Raw genomic sequence first — 22,499 nt, forward strand, 5'->3', positions numbered from 1 at the left:
TATCAGCAAAACTGTGCTGTTATATTTATTCATACCACTGGAAATGTGCTGTGTTGCAGGCTCACAATGTTGCAAGGGTACTGCATTAGAATTTAAAAGTGGTATGTGTAATGTGCTAAAATTTGCATACCAAATGAAATGTATTAGATCACATCACTGGATCTGTGCTGAGTTGTGTCCTCATATCACAAGACTTGTACTATAAATGTACAGGAAATATACTATTCTTAGGTTGAGCTGCTAAAAGCTCACATTATTGGCCACTTGAGAAAAAGCGTGAAGGCCATTTTATACAATGAAGTTTTAGGGGTTATACTCTTGGACGTCAACACCACTGTCATAATTGACTCATATCATTTACAAATTGGAAAAAGTGCTGTGCTGTCATATGTTCACAGCACAAACTATGAAAAAATTACTGTGTCACCGTACTGAAATGAATCATATTAGTGTACTGTTTGAGACGCTACTCTACAAGTTCCTACCAAACATAATGTAAGATTAGTAATCAACAAATCTGATATTTTCTCTATCATGAAGAAAGATATGTATACATACAGAACTTGAACATTTCATGTTTATGATTACAACCTTTTCATCAGCAACAGTAATATAATCCCAAGAAAGGGGCAGAGCCATGTAAGAGTAAATCCATGATTATTCATTTACACATTACTGAAATGTTTTTACTCCTTCAAATTTATTTATCTGTTAGAAAAATGCAACATTCTGATTCATTATTTTATTTCACCTTTAGAATTACAATATAAACATTTGCTTTGCATACATGAAATTATCAAGTGGCCAATCTTCAAACTATATAAGCTAATTTGTTTTAGTAATTAGATAAAATTACAGGTATTTAGTATAGATAATCTTTCAATAACAGAATGCAGACATGCCATTGGGTATCTATTGCTTGTGCACCAACAACACTACTAGACGATATAAAAAATAAAGAATTATTCAAAATATTGCTTTCAAGCATTTACTTATGAAAAATTCTTCACCATGATCACAAATTTGTACATGCAATTTGGCATATTCAGTACTTCTATTAGGCTTATGTACAGCTAATTATTGAATGATGATAATCTAATCAGCTCATACAGATCTTGGGTTATGAAAGTATTTGTATTAAATTGTCAGCATTTATCATATTCACACCATGTTCCAGATTAGAATTCATATATTTACTCATCTCTTGTAATCTTACATGTCTATCTACATATCTTACAGTACAATGGAGCTTATAAAAGCAAACTGAAGGAGTTCAAGATATTTTAGCCACTAAAATCATTCCATAAACATGATTATGATTAATAAGAAATAGGGTAAAATGTACGAAATTTTATATACATTTCTTCTAATTCAATACACATATAGTGTACAAATACTTTATGATTAAATTATGTTAATTAAAAACAAAATCATCAAAACACTTATTTTTTACATATCCTAAATCAAAACCAGCAAGTCATACAATTCTCCTGTAATGGTTCACTGAGCTATGAATTTTACACGAATCATAAAAACTTACTTCCAATGTCTTCATGAAAATGACCCCAAAAAGTAGTCATATTTTGTACAGGAAGCAAACTACACACTTCTGGATAACAACACTACGGTGATAACCCTTAATAAAAATGTTTTGAACACCTTGGCTGGTTTGCTTATATGTTAGTCTTGAGAAGTTTTTTGTAAAATACACTGTGTGATGCTTCCATACTGTGAGATGCTATTTCTTGCATTCAGAGCAGGTAACACCAAATTCAACTTCATCAAAGCACTGAGGATCAAGTACATCTCAACACCTCTATGATCTCTGCTCTTTCAAAGACTCGTCATCAACCTTTAACTCTGTTGCTGATTACCCACTACACTATCACCCATCCTTCTCTGAGGTGTAGTGCTAAAGAACACTAACCATAGATTAAGCAGGCCTGTATCTGAGTCCTGGAAAAGGCAGCCAGCTTGCAGTAAGCCCTCAATCTGCCCATTTTGGAAGAAAGATAGATAAGGGGAGACATGATAACCACAAATAAATTCCTAATCAGTTAACATGACATTATAGAAAAGATATCTGATGTTAGGAGAGAATCCACAAGTTAAGCAAAAAACGTGCATAGAGGGAAAGGAGGAGCAAATCTTCAGCAAGTGTTGTGGACCCATGGAGCAGATACAGGAGGAAATAAATGCAATAGGCAATGGAAAACTCAAAAGCCTGTATGAAAGAACAGCATAGATAAGAGCTAAAGCCATTTGTAAAAAATGCATGAAGGTGAAAGTACTGGAAATCAAATGCCTGAAGACATGTGATGTGAAGCAGGTTGATTGTCAAAGGAAAGACAGTTTAAGAGAAAAGTAAGGATAAATGAAGAAATACTGACTAAGAGGATCTTCTTGTAAGAGGATCCTTGTATATCAACTGACTATCCTATGTCTTTTATCACATTCTTGTATATCCCCTGATGATGTGATCTTTACATGAGAGTGCACCTGGGAACTATTTTCCTCATGGTTATCAGCAGATTGGGGTGTGTGAATGTGTTTGAATGTAACCAAGATGAGAAATAAGGAGAGATAGGTAGTATGTTTGAGGAAAGAAACCTGGATGTTCTGGCTCTGAATGAAATGAAGCTCAAGGGTAAAGGGGAAGAATGGTTCGGAAAAGTCTTGGGGGTAAAGTTGGTGATTGGTAAGAGGACAAGAGCTAAGGAAGGAGTATCACTACTCCTGAAGCAGGAAATGTGGGAGTGTATGATAAGAGTATAAGGAAGTAAATTCTAGACTGATGTGGGCAAAACTGTAAGTGAATGGAGAGAGATGGGTGATTATTAGTGCTTATGCACCTGGTCATGAGAAGAAAGATTTTGAGAGGCAAGTGTTTTGGGAGCACCAGAGAGAATGTGTCAGCAGTTCATGAGACCAGGTATAAGTGATGGGTGATTTAAATGTGAAAGTGAGTAATGTGGCAGTTGAGCGTATAACTGGTGTGCATGGGGTATTCAGTGTTGTGAATGGAAATGGTGAAGAGCTTGTGGATTTGTGCTGAAAAAAACTGATGGTTAGGAATACCTAGTTTAAAAAGAGATATATACACAAGCATACATATGTGAGTAGGAGAGGTGGTCAAAGGGCATTATTAGACTATGTGTTAATTGATAGACATATAAAAGAGAAACTTTTAGACATTAATGAACTGAGAAGGGTGGCTGGTGGGATGTCTGATCACCATCTGGTGAAGGCGAAGGTTTGAAGAGATTTTCAAAAAAGAAGAATGTTAGGGAGAAGAGAGTGGTGAAAGTAAGTGAGCTTAGAAAGGAGACTTGTGTGAGAATGGCAAAAGGTGAGAGCAAACAATGTGAGGGCAGTGGATGAGGAATGGGATGTATTTAGGGATGCAGTGATGACAAGTGCAAGAGATGCATGTGGCATGAGAAGGGTTGGAGATGGGTAGATTAGAAAGGGTAATGAGTGGTGGGATGAAGGAGTAAAGTTGTTAGTGATAGAAAAGAGAAGCGTTTGGACAATATTTGCAAGGAAGGAGTACAAATGACTAAGAGATGTATAAGAGAAAGTGGCAGGAGGTCAAGGGGAAGCTGCAAGAGTTGAAAAACAGGGCAAATGGGAGTTGGGGAGAGAGAGAGTACCTTTAAACTTCAGGGGGAATAAAAATACGTTTTTGAAGGAGGTATATAATGTGCATAAAGCAAGAGACCAAATGGGAACATCAGTGAGGGGGACAAGGGGGAAAGTGATAACAGGAAGTGATGAAGTGAGTATTTTGAAGGTTTGTTGAATGTGTTTGGTGACAGAGTGGCAGATGTAGGGTGTTTTGGTTGGGGTAGTGTGCAAAGTTAAAGAGTAAGGGAGAGTGGTTTGATGAAGGGATAAGAGGTGGTGAAAGCCTTGCGGAAGATAAAATCTGGCAAGGCAGCAGATTTAGATGGTACTGCAATTGAATTCATTAAGAAAAGGGGTGAATGTGTTGTTGAATGGTTGATATGGATAATAAATGCATGTATGGACCATGGAGAAATGCTTGTCTAGTGCCATTGTACAAAGGCAAAGGTGATAAAGGTGAGTGTTCAAACTACAGAGGAATAAGTTTGTTGGGTATACCTGGAAAATTGTATGGGAGGATATCAAATGAAAGGGTGAAGGCATGTACAGAGTATCAGACTGGGGAAGAGTATTGTGGTTTAAGAAGTTGATAGAGATGCCTTGTGGAAGGTCCTAAGAGCATACGGTGTGGGTGGTAAGCTGCCAGAAGCAGTGAGAAGTTTTATCAAAGGTGTAAGGCATGTGTATGAGTAGGGAGAAAGGAGAGTGACTGGTTCCCAGTGAAGGTCGGTCAATGGCAGGGGTGTGTGATGTCCCATGGTTATCTAATTTGTTTATGGACAGGGTGGTTAGGGAGGTAAATGCAAGAATTTTGGAGAGGGGGCAAGTATACAGTCTTTGGGAATGAGAGGGCCTGGGAAGTGAATCAGTTGTTGTTTGCCAATGATACAGCACTGATGGCTAATCCAAGTAAGAAACTGCAGAAGTTGGTGATTGAACTTGGAAAAGTGTGTGAAAGGAAAAAGTTTGAGAGTAAAGGTGAATAAGTGCTAAGTTATTAAGGTTCAGCAGGGTTGAGGAACAAGTTAATTGGGATGTGAGTTTGAATGGAGAAAAATTGAAGAGAGTGCAGTGTTTTAGATATTTGGGAGTGGACTTCACAGCGAATGGAACCATGAAAGTGGAAGTGAGTCATAGGGTAGGGAAGGGGGCAATTGAAGAATGTGTGGAAAGAGAGAACATCATCTCGGAGAACAAAAATGGGTATGCTTGAAGGAATAGCAATTCCAACAATATCAAATGATTGCGAGGCATAGGCTATAGATAGGGTTGTACAGAGGGTGGATGTGTTGGAAATGAAATGTTGGAGGACAATATGTGGTGTGAGGTGGTTTGATCAAGTAAGTAGTATAAGGGTAAGAGAGATGTGTGGAAATAAAAAGAGTATGGCTGAGAGAGCAGGTGTGTTGAAATGGTTTGGACATATGGAGAGAATGAGTGAGGAAAGATTGACAAAGAGGATATATGTGTCAGAGGTGGAGGGAACAGAGAGAAGCGGGAGACCAAATTGGATGTGGAACGATGGAGTGAAAAAGATTTTGAGCAATCAGGACCTGAACATACAGGAGGGTGAAAGGCGTGCAAGGAATAGAATGATATGGAACAACGTGGTATACCATAGTCGACGTGCTGTCAATGGACTGAACCAGGGCATGTGAAGAACTTGGGGTAAACCATGGAAAGGTCTGTGGGTCTGGATGTGGAAAGGAAGCTGTGGTTTTGATGCATAACACATGACAGCTAGAAACTGAGTGTGAACAAATATGGCCTTTCTGTCTGTTCCTGGCACTACCTTGATGGGGGAGGGGGGGTAAATGCAATTTCCTGTGTGGGGGGTGGCAACAGGAATGGATGAAGGCAGTAAGTATGAATATGTACATGTGTATATATGTATGTGTCAGTGTATGTATATGTATGTATACACTGATATGTATATAAATGAATATGTGCGTGTATGGGTGTTTATGTATATATACATGTATATATGAGTGGTTGGGCCATTCTTCATCTGTTTCCTTGTGCTTCCTCAATGACACAGGAAACAGCAACTAAGTATAATAAAGATATATAATAATAAATGGTTCGAACATATGGAGAGAATGAGTGAAGAAAAGTTGACAAAGAGGTTATATTTGTCAGAAGTGGAGGGAACAAGGATAATGGGGAGACCAGATTGGAAATGGAAAGATGGAATGAACAAGTTTTGATTGATCAGGGATTGAACATGCTGATGGATGAAAAGTGTACATGGGATAAGTGAACTGGAACGATGTGGTATACAAGGGTCAATGTGCTGTCATTGGACTGAATCATGTGAAGCAGCTGGGAGAAACAATGAAAAGGTCTATGGGACCTGGTTGTAGATTGGGAGCTATAGTTTTGGTTCATTACACATGACAATTAAAGAATGAATATGGGCGAATGTGGCCTTTCTTTGTCTGATCCTGGCACCACCTTTCAAACTCGAGAAACGGTAATCAAATATACAAAAAAAAAAAAAAAAAAAATACATACATATATTCAAATACAGAAATGAAATTTTTTTCTAACAACTGTAGAAGTATGCAGTATCTATACAAAGTATTTCTTAATGTATTAATTTTACTTACCATTGTTGTGCCTCAGTATGAAACAGGAGCACGGTATAGGAGGATCATAACCTCATTCGAAAGAAAGCAACATCATCTCCCTTGTCCTTTATACAAATGAGTTGTCAAACATGACATTCTCTCCCCCTTCTCCCATATCAGCTGAGCTGTCAAATACAGCATCCAAATCCCCCCAGCAACCTCAAATAACTTTCTGTTTTTTCTATTACTTCTGAGTGCTTATGTTTGTTGTTGCTGTTGCTGATGTTGTGGTGATGGTAATAGTGGCATGCATAAATTTTTTGTCAAAATAAATCAAGAAATGTGCATTTTTTCTTTTTTTGGCCCTTCTGAAACTCAGAAGGATGCATGCTTATCTTGATAAGGTAGTAGTAACTATTTTTTCCTCCAGGAAAACAACTATAGCATATTTTGAGGTATACATTATTTCTAAAGTACCTAACCCATATGGCTACTTTGGAATGCCATTATAATTAGTGAGCTATAATTCTGACATACCCAATGAAGGTCTGATATAATTAACTGATTGGATATGTCAGTAAAAAAATTTTATCGAACATGATCTCCCATTAATTACTCCAATATAGGGGACTTCATTGTTAATCGAATTTGAATCCCATTAATGATGAGCTTAAATGTATACTTCAATAAGCGTCATATCTAAAATCTACCAATAAATAATGCTAAAACAATGAGCATGAAAATATTTCTCATACCTTTCAGCAAGTATCCTCAACACTGGTTCATCCTTCATGAGCCCTGCAAAAGAACATACTTTTAAAATTGTACCATAACACGACAAGTGTGTATCAATTAATATCCCATGGACTTATTCCATCAAAACAGAAGGGTGGATCATGCATTATCTTTTCTCTATCAAAAATATATACAAAATACTTTAAAGATTCCTATGTAAGATACCATTCCAAGCCCCATATAACTCCACTCCACCCTATGTTCCATGCAGCCTTCAACTATAGTTACATCCAATCACTTACCAAATACAATTACAATTTTGTCATCCCACATTTGCTGCAATAACATACAGTTTGTAAGTTAAGAAGTTGTAAGCACTTGTTCAAACCCCATGTATATAGGAACAATTAGAGAGAACAGAACATGACAGTATAGAATAGAGTATGATCCACTCCATTTTGGCCACACTCATGTTTCAAGCTAAAGGAATGTGAAACATATGTATACAAAGGTATCTTTTTATTATACTTAGTCGCCATCTCTCGTGTTAGTGTGGTAGTGGAAGGAAACAGACGAAAGAATGACCCAACCCACCCACATACACATGTATATACATGTATATACATAAACGCCCACACATGCACATATACATACCTATACATTTCAATGTATACATACTTATACATATACACACATGTACATATTCATACTTGCTGCCTTCATCCATCGCCAGCCCTTCACACATGAAATAGTGCACGAAGTAGCGCTAAGAAAAGACAAAAAAGGCCACATTCGTTCACACTCACTCTCTAGCTGTCATGTGCAATGCACCAAAACCACAGCTCCCTTTCCACATCCAGGCCCCACAAAACTTTCCATGGTTTACCCCAGATGCTTCATATTCCCTGGTTCAATCCACTGATAGCACATCGACCCCAGTATACCACATCGTTCCAATTCACTATACTCCTTGCAACAATTTCACACTCCTGTATGTTCAGGCCCCGAACCCTCAAAATCTTTTTCACTCCATCCTTCCACCTCCACTTTGGTCTACTGCTTCTCCTCATTCCCTCTACCTCTGACAAATATATCCTCTTTTTCAATCTCTCCTCACTCATTCTCTCCATGTGACCAAACCATTTTAATACACCCTCTTCTGCTCTCTCAACCACACTCTTTTTATTACCACACATCTCTCTTACTTTTCGTTACTTAATCAATGAAAACACCTCACACCACACATCGTCCTCAAACATTTCATTTCCAAAATATCCACCCTCCTTTGCACAACCCTATCTATAGCCCATACCTTGCAACCATATAACATTGTTGGAACCACTATTCCTTCAAACATACACACTTTTGCTCTTCAAGACAACATTCTCGCCTTCCACACATTCTTCAACGCTCCCAGAAACTTTGCCCCCTCCCCCACCCTATGACTCACTTCTGCTTCCATGATTCCATTCGCTGCTAAATCCACTCCCAGATATCTAAAACACTTCACTTCCTCCAGTTTTTCTCCATTCAAACTTACCTCCTAATCAACTTGTCCCTCAACCCTACTGAACTTAATAACCTTGCTCTTATTCACATTTACTCTCAGCTTTCTTCTTTCGCACACTTTGCCCAACTCAGTCACCAACTTCTGCAGTTTCTCACCCGAATCAGCCACCAGCACTGTATCATCAGTGAACAACAACTAACTCAGTTCCCAAGCCCTCTCATCCAAAACAGACTGCATACTTGCTCCTCTCTCTATCCCTGGGAATAGGGGAGAAAGAATACTTCCCACGTATTCCCCGTGTGTTGTAGAAGGCAACTAACGGGGGCTGGAGTGGGGGACTAGAAACCCTCCCCTCCTTGTATTTGACTTTCTAAAAGGGGAAACAGAAGAAGGAGTATACAAAGATATAAAACAAAAATATGAAGGGCAGTAAAAGTTTTTAGTTATAGCCATAAATTCCCTCATTTCAAATGCATAACTTCACACTGATCAGGATGTTTGAAATAAGTGATGCATGTAACCAACCTGAGTCCTTTACCTGTCAAACATAGCCTTCAAAATAGTGTATGAGTTATGGTAACGCTGATCATTGATTTTTGCTGAACTTCTCCACAAGTTACGAATTTGCCGCCATCTCTTCAGATGTTCAGTTAGTAGTAAACCTGCTGGAGTATTCTCACACTCCTGTGGCAATGCAAAATTTGAAAATTTTAGCATTCTGTTCCTTCTTAGTCTAAATCTTAATGATATTTCCAGTTTGGTATATGCCTGATATTGACTGTATTTCCTGACGAACAATTTTAAGCATATAACTGCCATAAGTTGTCAAAAACTTAAAAAATGTAATTGTCTTAATGCTTCAAACAAAATAAATGATGTTTCAGCGATGAAGTAATAGTAAAAATTAGTACTAAACATATGTTTAAAGTGTATCATAATGACCTATGCAATGGATGTGGAGAAAACAAGGAGGAAGAGGTGACTGCCAGAGACGGAAGGATGAAGCACAAAAGGCACTATCATACCAGGGCCTGAACATTCAGGAGGGTTACAGGCATGCATTATACTGAGAGATTTGGGGATGACATGCTGTTGATGGAATGCACCAAGATATGTGAAGCAGTCAAGGTAAACCATGGAGTAATCTGTGGGGCTTGACTGAGGACACTTGACTCTGGTTTTGGTACATTATATATGGCAGCTAGAGACTAGATTTGTGTAAATACCTCACAAGGGCAAGAAAGGTAATTAGAATAAAAATAGTTGGTAAAGAGACACAAAACCAGATATAGTACCTGTGGAAGTCATTCAGTCTAAACAATGGTACTCATGAGTCAGAATTCACAAGTAACAGACTGAATCATTCTCTTTCACAAACTACTCTTAAGCACTTACCAACAAAGGTGATAAAAGAATTAAGCATCTCAACTGTTAGCCTCAAACCAATGCATATGACTAAAATTCAAAGATATTACTTATCTTCGCCCTGGATTATCAAATATCTTTGGCTTCTACATCTACTGCGGTATGTAAAATCCACATTCATAGTGCTCTATCCAGCTTAGTCAGTCTAACCTCTCTAATTAACTTCCAGTTCAGAAAGCATACGAAACATACAAATACACAAAAACACAGCATTACTGCAAAAAGCAACAATATCATTATAAGTAACAAATATGTAACTTTGGGAATTTCTGCATGAACAATGGCAATCAACTTAAAAGTTAATGCTCAACATCCTTCAATGCCTTGTGTCTGCACAAGTTGTTCCAAGATCAAAATTCACAATACATTCATATTACTTTTTTCTGATATCAACAATGTGCTATAATAATCCCTTTAGTATGTTAATGAAGTGCAAAGGCACTTCAGCACATAACTATCGTTCTTTCCTTCGTATAAGTTTGTTATCTCTCAACTCACGGTAACATCAGGAACAAACACTTGATACTACAATCCTGTAATGGAACAAGGTCAGACTATACACAGTTTGCCTAGTCATTAGCAGGGTGACAGAAGATCCAGGAGCATCCCCAACTGAGAGGTACACAAATTCCCAAAGCTTAGGTCCTGCATCAATTGTTAATCAGTCCATGGAAATAAAGGGAACCTCTATCCTTCTTTTACCTGTAGCTTCAAAAGGAGGGCTTTCATAAGATCAATCCTCTTCTTAAAAAAGACAAACTGAGGAAGCAGCAGTAGGTCAAGATGTGTGCTAACTGAACGTCTTAGGGGTAAAGAAGAGATCTAAAAAGTGCAGCCACCATGGGGGAACACTTCACATAAGGGTCATCAGCTTTGAAGTGACCCATACAGTTGCCAATACTCTGGTCTTGGTTACAATCAACTCTTGACTCACCAGATGGATATCAAGATCCTCTGGTATGGGAGAGGAGGATCTGAAGGCTATGTTAGAAAACAAAACAACAGATCATACGACAAAAAAGAAACCTTCTCATGCTTCTTCCCAGATCAAGGTGTTAGGCTCCCAGTAGTTTTCTAACTTCTAATTAAGCTAGGGGGCAGGTTAGTTGTTTATCAAATATTCAAAAATCAAAACACACAGGCTCAAAATTACTAGAATGTAGCACCCACACACTGCTGTAAAAACTGACTAAAATAGATGTAACCAAAGAAATACACTTGTGACTCAGAGTAGCCAAGACCCAGGCACAGCCTAAAACAAACAAGTAATCTTGGAGGTGGAGAAAAAGTAATTTTTTTTTTAACTTTCTGAGTAGAGTTCTTCCCCATGCACCTAAAAGACACAACTTAAATATGATACAGGACCTAACTGGGAAACAGTAGATGATAAATCATTTCCTCATTAATACCGTACCAAATCATCAATAAGGGAGGTTCTTGTAAGGGTCTTACAAAGAAAGGCAAGCCTGCAGTCTGTTGGGGATGGTGGGCCTGGGATACATACCAATCCCCATTGACCAAACCCTATATGACTCAAAAATATAAATTTAAATAATCTCTGAAGGGTTTGTGTGGCTTTTTTCACTGTGACATCTATCAATTAATACACATTAGAAAGTCATGCACATGTATGACTAACTAAGAAAGAATCACTGTAAATAATAACTTACATATAGCAGACATCACTACAATGTAAGTTGAAAAAAAAAATCTAGTTTTCTCAATCCATTTTGACAGAAAAATTGAGCTTATCACACATTGCATCACCACCAAAACTGCCGTTGTTATCACAACCACTGCACCTAAAGATGGCAACAAATATGAAAATAGAATTAAGTTACAGGGAATAGGTAAAGGCTTTCAATTTGCCCAACTTGGAAGACTGAAGAGTGAGGGGTGACCAGATCACAACCTTAAAGTCATACATCTTTAAAAGAGACCAAGGGCATGGAGAGTGAATAGTTCTTTAACAGATGTAGGAATAGAGTAACCAGTAGACATAACAGGGAATTCAACAAGAAACTTGCTGAATAAGATGTAAAAGTAACCCTTTTTAGAATACAAGAGCAGTGGATGATTATAACAATGAATGAGGACATGGTTAATGCAGACAGTATACATATATCTAAGAGGCTGTATAACAGTCGAGAATATTCAAGAGATGGGGCCTCATAAGTGTAAATCTCCTTCCACATACAATAAAAGACGGTAATCACAACCGCCTACTAACTGCATGACCACCTACTCCATCACTACCCATCAGTAACATCACTATGAACACCATCAGCACTATCTATCATCCATTAGAATGACCAGCACCACCACAACACCATCAGTGCAACCACCACCACTACCCATCAGATGCATCAACAATAACATCATCAGTCCTATTGCCACCACAGCCAACCATCATTCACCATTATCATATATCAGCAATCAGAAGTGACAGAAAATATACAGAGTTATATTAACTGAGGGTGCAAGGAGGGTGTGGATGATATGTATGACAACTCTACTGATAAGGAAGGGATAAGAAAGGGAAAAGAATGTTTTTGTTTTTTGACAGCTCTCCGCTGAAAGACATAAAAATTAAGTCTTTTTATTGAGTTTGTCTTCCAACTACTATGTATACATTCTTCATGAAATTCTGTCTTTTTATTCATCTACTTTCTCATACTTGCCCCATGACCCCTTTCTATGGGTCCTGATGTTACCTAGGACCTCCATCAAGGAGCTCCTGAAGCTTCTGGCATGGAAATGCTGGACTCCTTTGGAGCAACAAATTCTATAAGAAGACTACTCCCATTCATACAATGTTACCAAAGGTGACTGTTCACTCATGTTATAACCACAAGCAGACAGAGTCTGGCTACACCTATGTTGCATGTATACAGTGCATACTTATACAGATAATTCTAAGTGTACATCATCTCAAAAAATGTCCTATTTCTCTCTCCATTTTGACTCACACAGTCACAAAAGATCGTATAAGAAAAATAAGTATATTCAGCTTAAAGTAATTGAGAAAAATGTAATTCTGGAACCAAAATTCATTTCCTGTCACAATGTATGTACCACTGGGTATCTGCAAAGCACTAGAATCAGTAAATATCTTTTATTTTTGAGGTCTAGTATGTTCTTTGGTCAACCACTTATTTACAGAAATAGCTCCCTTCAGTCCACGTATCTTGAGGTCTAAATGCATCAGTTGTTCTTGAATCAATAAGCCAACGCAGCATATTTTCTGTGCGGTTCACCATATACAGAAATTCTCTCTAACTTACCATACATCTACTTCTATCCCCCAAAACCACAAGACACAGGTGGCAAGGTCTACACCACAATAGAGTTCTACCACAAACACCTAACAACATATGCAATGGCAATATGGTAATCACCTAATCCATATGCGTCCTCTTCACACATCATTCATTAATCTACACAAATACTGTAAGGTATATAACCTTAGAGTTGATTATCATTATCCCATCTAAAGAAACCTTAAATATACCAAAAATTTCTTACATTAATTTCATTGAGTCGGTTGGGAGGATGTGGAAGTGGTTCTGGGATTCTTGGGTCTCTCTGCAACATGTCAGCTGGCCAAGGTTCTGGGGAAGACAGCTTTGTGACAACAGTGCTAGCAGGAGGACCATCAGATAGAATTTCAGAAGCAAAGTCCCCATCTTGGCTACCTTCAGTGCTGTTGAACATTTCTGTACTAGGGCTGCTTGGTTCTTGCCTGTTTAAGACAAACATTATAAAATTTCAGATTATATAATCACCCAAACATATAAACTACTAATATTCTATAAAACACAGTATTACCTTATTGATTTTCACTCATTTGGGAGAAATCTTGGTGAATTATTGAAAAGTATGAGTTACTACACAAAATTCATATTTACTCAAAAACAAAAAAGAATGAAGTTTGTCTATTCCTAATGTTACCTCATTACAGTGGGGAAGGTGAGAAAGTGAAAAGAGTGAAAATATGCTTGATAGTCAACTGAATGCTCCTGGAAGCACTACTGTGGAAGACGTTACAGAGTGGCCCCATCTCTTGCTAATAACTCCTCACTTTAACCAAATTCTTACTACAACTCCATCACTAATGGTCTGTAATAAATCAATATTCTACAATGTCCTTTACCAAAGATAGTCTCATTCCTCTGCCTCGACTGTTTCCCCGTGCTAGTAACTAAATCTGGTCTTTTACTACTTCCTAACTTCAAAACTTCACCTTCAGTCTTTTCAAACTTTCTGGCCTTTTTGTGTAAAACAAGCCTCCTTCACTTGTGTAATATCAGACCTAATAGCCAGCCTTTCAAGAAGTGTTTTGAACATCAAAGCTGGATCTTCAAAATCTAAAGGTGGTAAGTAGCTGATATGTATGATGATAATTCTGCATATCCATGCTGCAGTAACAATGGAAAAACGTCATACTTAAAATTCTTTTTTCGTAAGATCTACTTGCCTTTCCTGGTAGCATTAGCAACAAAATCACTAGCTTCACTTGTATGCATAGTCTCTTACTGTCACATATAAAGTACAAAACTTAATCTACCATCCACAGTCAATTTCCAGAGGTCACTCCAGGGTTCACCTTGACTGCTTCATATGACTTGGTTCAGCCCATTAACATAAAGTTCCCCTCATATACTAAATCACTTTCATTTCTCCTATCCACAACAAACCAATCATTTAAATACATTAGTCAAGTTTTAAGTAAAAATTTAACTTCAAAAATTTTTTCTTTCCAGATTTGAACTTCCCTTTCAAGGACTCCTACTGCTATCATGAGAACAATGCATTTTCCATTCGCATATTCATTTTAAATATCCACGTCAGTACTTCCTCATCAAACTACAGAGTGTACTCTGTACACCTATGATCATAAAAACAGATTACAGTCTGTAAAAACTTACTTATCCAGTAACAAAATAATTTCCATAGATGTGTACCATTCAGTAAACTTGATGCTTCTTACAAGAAATCAATAAAGAAAAATTTTAAAGAAATAAGTAATGCATGTTTGCAATGAAATTTTTTATGCTCACAGGTTAGTTCTGCCATTAACTAACCCTTTCTTTTTCTCTCCTTGTTTCCTGTCTCAAAGTATCTTTATAATTTTCTTTTTAAACTATTTCAATTAAAAACATTCCCTACTTACTTTACATTAAGACTGGAGTTATGAGGTTGGTTGATCATCCAAGCACGACATATTGGGTATAAAGGCGATGTTTCATCAAACTGGGCTAGGTCAACACTGCGGTCAAACATGCGCATGACAAATGTGTGATGAAAGCCTGAGTCTCTCAAGTCTATCTCCTTACGTCGGCGTTTACGAGGTGGACGAGATCCTCGCCCACTTGTTATTCCAACCTTAGTGCTGAAAGTATACATAAGTACCTCATAATTACTGAGCATGTAACAATTCAGGTGAAAATACAACATAGCACAAGAAGACATTTACAGTATACTAATGCTTAATCAACATGCAGAATAATTAGACTTGTTACAGCTATAGCTTGTGTTAGGAAAAATGAAGGTACATGCACTTTATGCATAAGACATCATACCTTGTGAAAAAGTTCAAATAAGCATAAAACAAACAATTTACCCAATTCTACTTTATACCTCATTTCACTATACATGGAATCATGAATTAGGAAAACAATATATATCAAGTTCACCAATCCTAATTGCACAAAAATCAATCTTTTCTTGTTTATGGTTAGGTGTGCAACAATATCAAAACACTTTTTCTTATGAATTACGAGTTAAGTTTAAGACAACATTACTTTCCAGACTGGCCAATCCTAAGCATGGGTGGTGAGGGTATAACAGAAGGCACCAAAGATACAACAAGTCCTAAGAGAAGGCACACGACTGTCCATCATGGTCACTAGAAGGTTACTGGGGCCTCCAGGTAGCTTCAATGACATCCTTTGTTTGTGGTGCCATCTCTGGCCAGCCAAAAAAGCCTAAAATGCTTGTGGATTTCTACTTCTGAGAGGAAATTAAGTGTATAGACTGGTGCCAATGGTACCCTGCTATGTCAGCATAAGATGATGCCTATGCACCAAAAGGGTTAAGAAATATTTCATACTAACAAAACCAATGATTTCCTATGAAAAAGAAAATGAATTATACAAAACCATTCTCAAATTCTTAACTGTTGCCTACTACAGACATATAATTATGCTAGCTGAACTATTTGTAAATTTAGGCATTGAGTTTTGTGTCTATTTCAAGGCTGCTCACCAGCCCTGGGTGGTGGCTAAGGTGGCAATTACACAATAATTTCTCCCCATAATCAGACATCCTCCAGCATTGCCAATGACAGCACATTTTTGTGAGCTTTCTGCAAAGGAAACTGAGCAGCTTTTAGTTAGATAAAAAGGGCCAGGCAGAAGATGATCCTGAAATGCTTCACAATGTTGATCTGTCTTCAGATCAAGGGGAGAGTGATTGAAAGTTGACCACGATGAAGCAGGTGTTTCTACCAAAAGTGGAAGCAGTATTGCCAGCACCCACCTTTTTTTAAAACACTGCTCCTGACTGGCGCGGCTGCTGATTATAAAAACTTTTATAATTTTACTGTTATGAAATGGTTATCAATAATCACAATGATAACAATGAGAAAAGATTTATAAGATAGGGTAACACAATAATAATCAGTAATAAATTTTTCGGTGTAGGTAAAATTGATGGTAATCCATGAGCATCAGCAACTCATTTGACATTTACACCCACGCGGTTTTGCACATTATGCTGAAACATCTAAAAAATTTCTGCACATTATCAGAATGAAAATGGTGGACAAAACATACTTCTTAAGTGACTTTAAATGTTTTGTGAATACATATGAAAAAGTAAAGTTAGATCAATTTTTTAAACAACTTGAAAGACTAAATTTTGAGGACTGGAAGGGACACCTCAGTTACACTGAAGATTTCAGTGACAGCATATCTACAGACATTCACAAATATCTACACCCCCTCACTCTATGGCTTTTGCACTAGCCTGCCTCATCACTCTCTTACCCTTGATCATTCAAGTGACCATACAAACTTTACCACTATATATTCAGTTATGCTTCCTATTTCTAAGCAATTATAATTCTCTCATTACATTTTCTGTGAACATCTTTGACATTCTTTACCCATACATTTCAACATCTTGAACTTTCTTTAACATGCAACCCTAATCAAGGATTCTCTTCCACTTGGTTATATCTTGTAAATAATTCATCTTTTCTACATAAATGTCTTCCTCATCTATGAAACAGTAGGTGTACCATCTACTGTATTTACCATCTACTGTGTTTTAAAAATAATCTTCATACAAGCAAGTTGATTTTATTTTCCATCAACTTTCCCAAATACTTCAGTGATTAAACAAGCACTGCATAGATTTTTCAATAATTCTCCAACCTAACAAGGAATGTAACAAGTAAATACTAGAGAAACTCACAAAACTTTCGCTTTACTCTCACTATCAGATTCATTTTCTGAATCTGATTCTTCATCCTTCTGAAGTAAACCCTGGAGCGCTGCATCAAATCTCCCACGTGCAGCATCAACATCACCACCTGCAATTCATGTCCACGGATATTAATGAACAAATACGCTAAAATCAAAATATATATATAAAAAAATGCTATTACTGTATTCCTACAAAAAGTTATGACTAACCATAGTCTACAAAAGGTTTCAGGAGTTTACTGAATTCCACACTTTTTAAAAGCCAATCCAGAATCTTAAGGGAGAAAATTGAAAAAAACAGACAAGAAAATTCTATTATTATATCACTTTATATAAATGAAACAAAACATGGGAAAAGGGTAAGAGCTCTCATCCAACATGACAACTGACCACTTTCAAAAATTCCCTTTTTGCTCAAACAAAATCAAAAATATTTGAGTAATTATGTAATTAAAGGGTAATTACGATAAAAATACCTTATGGAATGGGAAAGAAAGATAATTTTGAAAATTAGTAGACAGGTTTTAGAGGAGCACTAATCAGGTATAATAATATTAAGCATTCTTATCAAAACATAAGAATATAGTGGAAAGGGCTACGAAGAGACGAGTAAAGGTGGGCATTACTAAATGTAAAAGTAGGTGGAACACTTCCAGAAGCCAACAACACATGTGAAACTTCAACTAACTTTCTATTAGCAGTCAAGAATTACCTTCTTCAATACAATTAACACAATTAACCAATGTCAATGTTATGTGAAGTTTACTATAACATGGTGAAAAATAGTCACCAGTGATTCATTTGTTGGCATGCATTTGTGTACAAAACATTTTTTCACAACATACAAAGTATGGATCAACTATAATTAACTACTGGAAGTACACGACCAATAATGGGTGAATAACTGTGAATGCTAACAGTACCTTCTTTAATAACATTTGGCTAGCTGTCAGAGTTCTACACCCTCCTAAATAAAGTACCATACATTCCCGTTTAGCCAGACTAAACCAAACCTACCTCACCTTAAATGTGACTTAAGTGTCAACACTCCCTACAGTCCGTCTTTGACTAAGAAATTCCCCGTCGATTTATCGCCAACTGTCCGCGAAACCACAGTGTATGATATACAAATTTGCTTCCATTTGATCCTCAGGAAAGAAATTGATAAAAGATAAAGATAACAGCAGACGGTTCAGTGCAAACAAGTCCGAGAGGAATACCCTGTGAGGCCAGGGACTGTCACTTACTTGGGTCTTCTCTCTCTAGTTTAATGCGAACACCCGATGAAGCCATTATATCCTTAAAGGCCCCAACTCGATTCTCCAAACTTGAAACCAAAACTTCTACACAATGCGTTCGGATGTACTGCAAAATATATATATAATATCTAATAACATGAAATACCACCCTAAATACATTCCAAAATCAGTATATGTATGATATCTTAATTACTGGAAAATAGATCTTTAAAATCAAAGACATCAAATAATAAAAGACATAGATAGGTAAATTATTTCTCGTATGAAATCTGAACACGGTGTTTACCAAATAATTGTCAGGCATCTGCTAAATAATATAATTATATATCTAATAAAACAGCTATACTATTATTTAATAATTCTTTTTATCTAAAGTATACTCTTGTTAAAGATATTGCATATGTCTATTCAATCTTATCTTCAAGTAAGTAATGTGTATACATCAGATGTACTACAGTTTTGAGCGGGAAATATTATTAGGGAGCCCTTGAATTCGGCTTGAAGCAAATAGGAACGGAATCCCGATTACAGCCACATCACTGACAACCCTTGATCACTCGACTGTTGTAACAACTCAATTACAGCAATGGATAAGATAGGTGAATGGCAAATAGAGAAATACGCACGGACGACAGTGCGAGCGTCCGAGGAAGGGAAGGCATGGGAGACGCTAGACAACACTCCAACTCGGCCTCTTGTTCTCATCCTCACAAAGGTAATAGATAGTATTTGCAGTAAAGGTTTATTTACAGACTTATCTACTTACACTAGTCATAAGTGTAATAAATGCCTGATTACCAGAGATAGACTAAAACGGTGGTGTTTGTCTAAGGATGTTCCCAGGAGAAATCAATTAGGCCAGAAAAAGTTTCATTTGTCAACAGGACGTTAATGCTCGCACTTTTCCACTCAACAGGCAGGAATACCTTCTCTGCATGACATATAGATAATAATGACAAATATAATACACTTCTAAGTGCTCTCAGAATCCTCGGGCTAATTCCAACGGGACCCGAGGTTTGTCAACTTTCAGAGAACCAAACTTATTCTTTTTTTTTTTTATCAATATCCGAAGAAAACACTTGTGACTAATATCTGAGACCATATGATCTAATTTGTTTGGATTCCTTTGTATGAGTTGACCCATTCTTGACACAGACAATTGCTGAATATACTTTGCACAACTCAACATCCGGTAATATAAATGGACTGTATCGTCTTGCTAAAATGAGGAACATAGCCTAAGGTATATATATATATATATATATATATATATATATATATATATATATATATATATATATACCTGTGCCGTCTCATCTAACAAAAAAAAAAAGAGTGCCGGGCTTCGTGGGTGAAGGCTGTTTTATTGTCAATAAAATGTATAGATTGATTTATGTTTAAGATTATCTGTCGTGTCAAACACAAAGCTAGATGAAACGGAGTGCAGTCTCGTAGAAGAACTTGTTTCGCTGAAGCTGATTATAGATTTGTAGACAACAGAGGCCCTATGAAATAAAGCTACTTTGTGAAGACTTGTGGCAATTTTGATGATAATGATGAAGAATAACTGATCTATATATATTACCAGGGAGGTATCCTGAAGGTGCTTGTGGGTCGCTTCCTGCTGGAGTATTGGAACCTGCTTCACGTGAAGGACATGAAAACCCACACGCTAGGAGACAGCATGCTCTTCCTCTGTAAGGCTAAGGTAAGAAAGGAGGATTGGCTGCCATTACGATGGTATGACCAATGAGTACGACCACTGGGTATGAGGGGCGGTGTCACCACTGGGTATGAAAGGCAGTGCGACCACTGCGTATGAGAGGCGCGTCATCTTTGACAATAGTGTCATACATAAAGGGTTATACTTTTATCCACAGTGCATTTATTCACAATCCTCACACATAGTTTTGATCAAATTCTCCCTGGAATTGCGTTGTTATATAGGTTACATTTTGTAAGTCCATTAATCAGATATTTTTCGATTGATAACCATCCAAAACTTCAGATTACTTACCTGTACAGGGGTTTATAGTAACTTGGAGAGTACAAACTTGTTGCACATCTGGCTTTACTGTAGTGATAATAAATTGTTCACATTAACACACGTTTCATCTATTTTAGATATTCACGTGTTGATTTCACCCTCTGGCTACAAGCAGTTAACTTTTAGAAATCGTGCTGCAGGTGGAGATGCGCAAGTGGCGGATCAGGTTCGCCGGCGGCGCTGTGGTTGGGGAGGAGCGATGCTCCAGCTGTGCCCGGGCAGTGGACGCTTTCCTCATATCCACCATCCCTATCCTTCAGCCCCAAGCTTCCTCGCTGCCGAGACTCCAACCAGCCCTTCCTCCTCCGTCGCAGACAGGATTCCAACCAGTCTTTCCTGCCTCTTCGGCGTCAGGACTCCAACCCGCCCCTCTTGCTTCTTGGTTTACGGGACTCCAGCCTTTCCCTCTTCCCATTGCACCGGCCTTGCCTCGTCAGCCTGTGCCAATCCTAGCTGTCCCACCAGTCACTCAACAGCCTTCTGTCGCTCTGTCTCATGCCTCAGGCATTCATGAGTTCGCCCAGGACGTATCCCAAGAAAGAAATACTGCACCCTCACCTATCGGCGTTTCTTCATCCATCATCGCCCAAGGTGACCCTACACTGGCTACAACTGCAGTGACAATGGCAAATTATTTTACACCAAGTTGTAGTGGGTATAGTGTAGGTAAAGCGGTGAAGACCAGCGACCTACCTACAGGAGGGAAATGCGTTAGACGAATGACAAAGAGCAGCTCAGATTGTGACGCCACCCATCAAGGTAATTGTACCTCGCAGTTCTTCTTATCCACAGAATGAGTTACGATTCCATTAACAAACTCTGTATAAAGTTCCATCGAGATATAAATGGAATTAAAGGCAATGTCGAATTGTAACTCCCTCTGGATGATTTAGCGTAGTTTTTGTTTCTCTTAGAATGTGCCGAAATTCACGTATGAAGACCTTAAATACTATGATTTCTTCTCGATTCAGTTTAATGTTTAGTGAACAATATGGTAATTAAGAGAGAGACCCTGAATTATATGAACTCGGAGCTCAGCTTTTCACTCTCGCAAATTTTGCAGCTACCAGATTTTTTTTTTTCTTAAATGTTGAGAATCACTGCGTGGTTCATGGGAACAATGGCCTGGTCAATGATGGTTGAGCCAAAGGCCCAAGGCATCATACCCATGGACTCAGAGATTACTCAAAATGTTTTGCTTTCATGGGATTTAGGAATGGTTTCTATGTTCAGTATAGTATGTGTACTGATGCAAGACCTTCTCCTTCAAGGTTCAGAGGCGGGTGTTGTTGGCACAGAGTCCAACCCTGCGAGGGTCCTTCATCCCCCGAACTTGCTGGAGGCCCTTGGTGACTCGCCAAGCTTCGAACAGGTGGTGCGGGCGGTCCTGCAGGATCCTAGCCTCCCCGACTTGGTGGATGCCGTCCATAAAGTGATATCCAACATGTGATATACAGGGGGTAAAGAATATTCAATTCGCTTATGCTAGGTATATATATATATATATATATATATATATATATATATATATATATATATATATCCACCTACTTTGAAGTTAAGGGACCACACCTGCTACAGCGATTGAAAAGTCATGTTTGACGAGGTTGTACCCCTGAGAATACAGTCTCGTTAAAGAATTTCTTACTCCAAAATTGGAGTTCCCATTTCCCTGCCACTGGAAGTAACTCAGATTTAGACTGTACGAACCTCTTTCAAATTGGTCTTGAGGTATTACCGTAATTATGATTTATGATGGTCCAACTGATTGATTCATATGCTTTAGTTTAACTTTGGTGAAAGGAGAACCACGATTAATTTTCATGTAATCTT

The 22,499-nt window shown here is 37.7% G+C and overlaps 2 protein-coding genes across 4 annotated transcripts; one reads left to right on the top strand and one right to left on the bottom strand.

The window, feature by feature from the left end:
• Positions 1-727: 727 nt before the first annotated feature.
• mip40 (Myb-interacting protein 40) lies at positions 728-18,729 on the bottom strand. 3 transcript variants are annotated; one of them, XM_071659265.1, is made up of 8 exons: positions 18,605-18,729; positions 17,347-17,464; positions 16,408-16,443; positions 15,041-15,259; positions 13,393-13,609; positions 8,981-9,126; positions 6,953-6,995; positions 728-1,992 (listed from the first exon to the last, which is right to left on the bottom strand). In XM_071659265.1, exons 1-7 carry the CDS (start codon positions 18,648-18,650, stop codon positions 6,980-6,982), a joined length of 798 nt encoding a protein of 265 aa, XP_071515366.1. In that variant the 5' UTR covers positions 18,651-18,729; the 3' UTR covers positions 728-1,992; positions 6,953-6,979. The 3 variants fall into 3 exon arrangements, with proteins under 3 accessions (XP_071515366.1, XP_071515367.1, XP_071515368.1); XM_071659266.1 differs by lacking the exon at positions 16,408-16,443; XM_071659267.1 differs by lacking the exon at positions 8,981-9,126.
• A 468-nt stretch (positions 18,730-19,197) lies between these two features.
• On the top strand, positions 19,198-22,156 carry LOC139747225 (uncharacterized). The gene is made up of 4 exons (XM_071659264.1): positions 19,198-19,331; positions 20,208-20,327; positions 20,807-21,425; positions 21,938-22,156. Exons 1-4 carry the CDS (start codon positions 19,203-19,205, stop codon positions 22,114-22,116), a joined length of 1,047 nt encoding a protein of 348 aa, XP_071515365.1. The 5' UTR covers positions 19,198-19,202; the 3' UTR covers positions 22,117-22,156.
• The last annotated feature ends 343 nt before the right edge of the window (positions 22,157-22,499 follow it).

This window comes from Panulirus ornatus, chromosome 67 (genome assembly GCF_036320965.1).
Source record: "Panulirus ornatus isolate Po-2019 chromosome 67, ASM3632096v1, whole genome shotgun sequence".
Taxonomy (NCBI): Eukaryota; Metazoa; Arthropoda; class Malacostraca; order Decapoda; family Palinuridae; genus Panulirus; species Panulirus ornatus.

Coding starts and splice junctions, on each gene's coding strand:
- LOC139747225 (XM_071659264.1), top strand. CDS start 19,203: ATGGATAAGATAGGTGAATGGCAAATAGAGAAATACGCACGGACGACA. Junction 19,332..20,207: donor TTGTTCTCATCCTCACAAAG/GTAATAGATAGT, acceptor ATATATTACCAG/GGAGGTATCCTGAAGGTGCT. Junction 21,426..21,937: donor TTGTGACGCCACCCATCAAG/GTAATTGTACCT, acceptor TTCTCCTTCAAG/GTTCAGAGGCGGGTGTTGTT.
- mip40 (XM_071659265.1), bottom strand. CDS start 18,650: ATGGCTTCATCGGGTGTTCGCATTAAACTAGAGAGAGAAGACCCAA. Junction 16,444..17,346: donor GAGAGTAAAGCGAAAGTTTT/GTGAGTTTCTCT, acceptor TTTTATAATCAG/CAGCCGCGCCAGTCAGGAGC. Junction 13,610..15,040: donor AACTCCAGTCTTAATGTAAA/GTAAGTAGGGAA, acceptor TGTCTTAAACAG/GCAAGAACCAAGCAGCCCTA.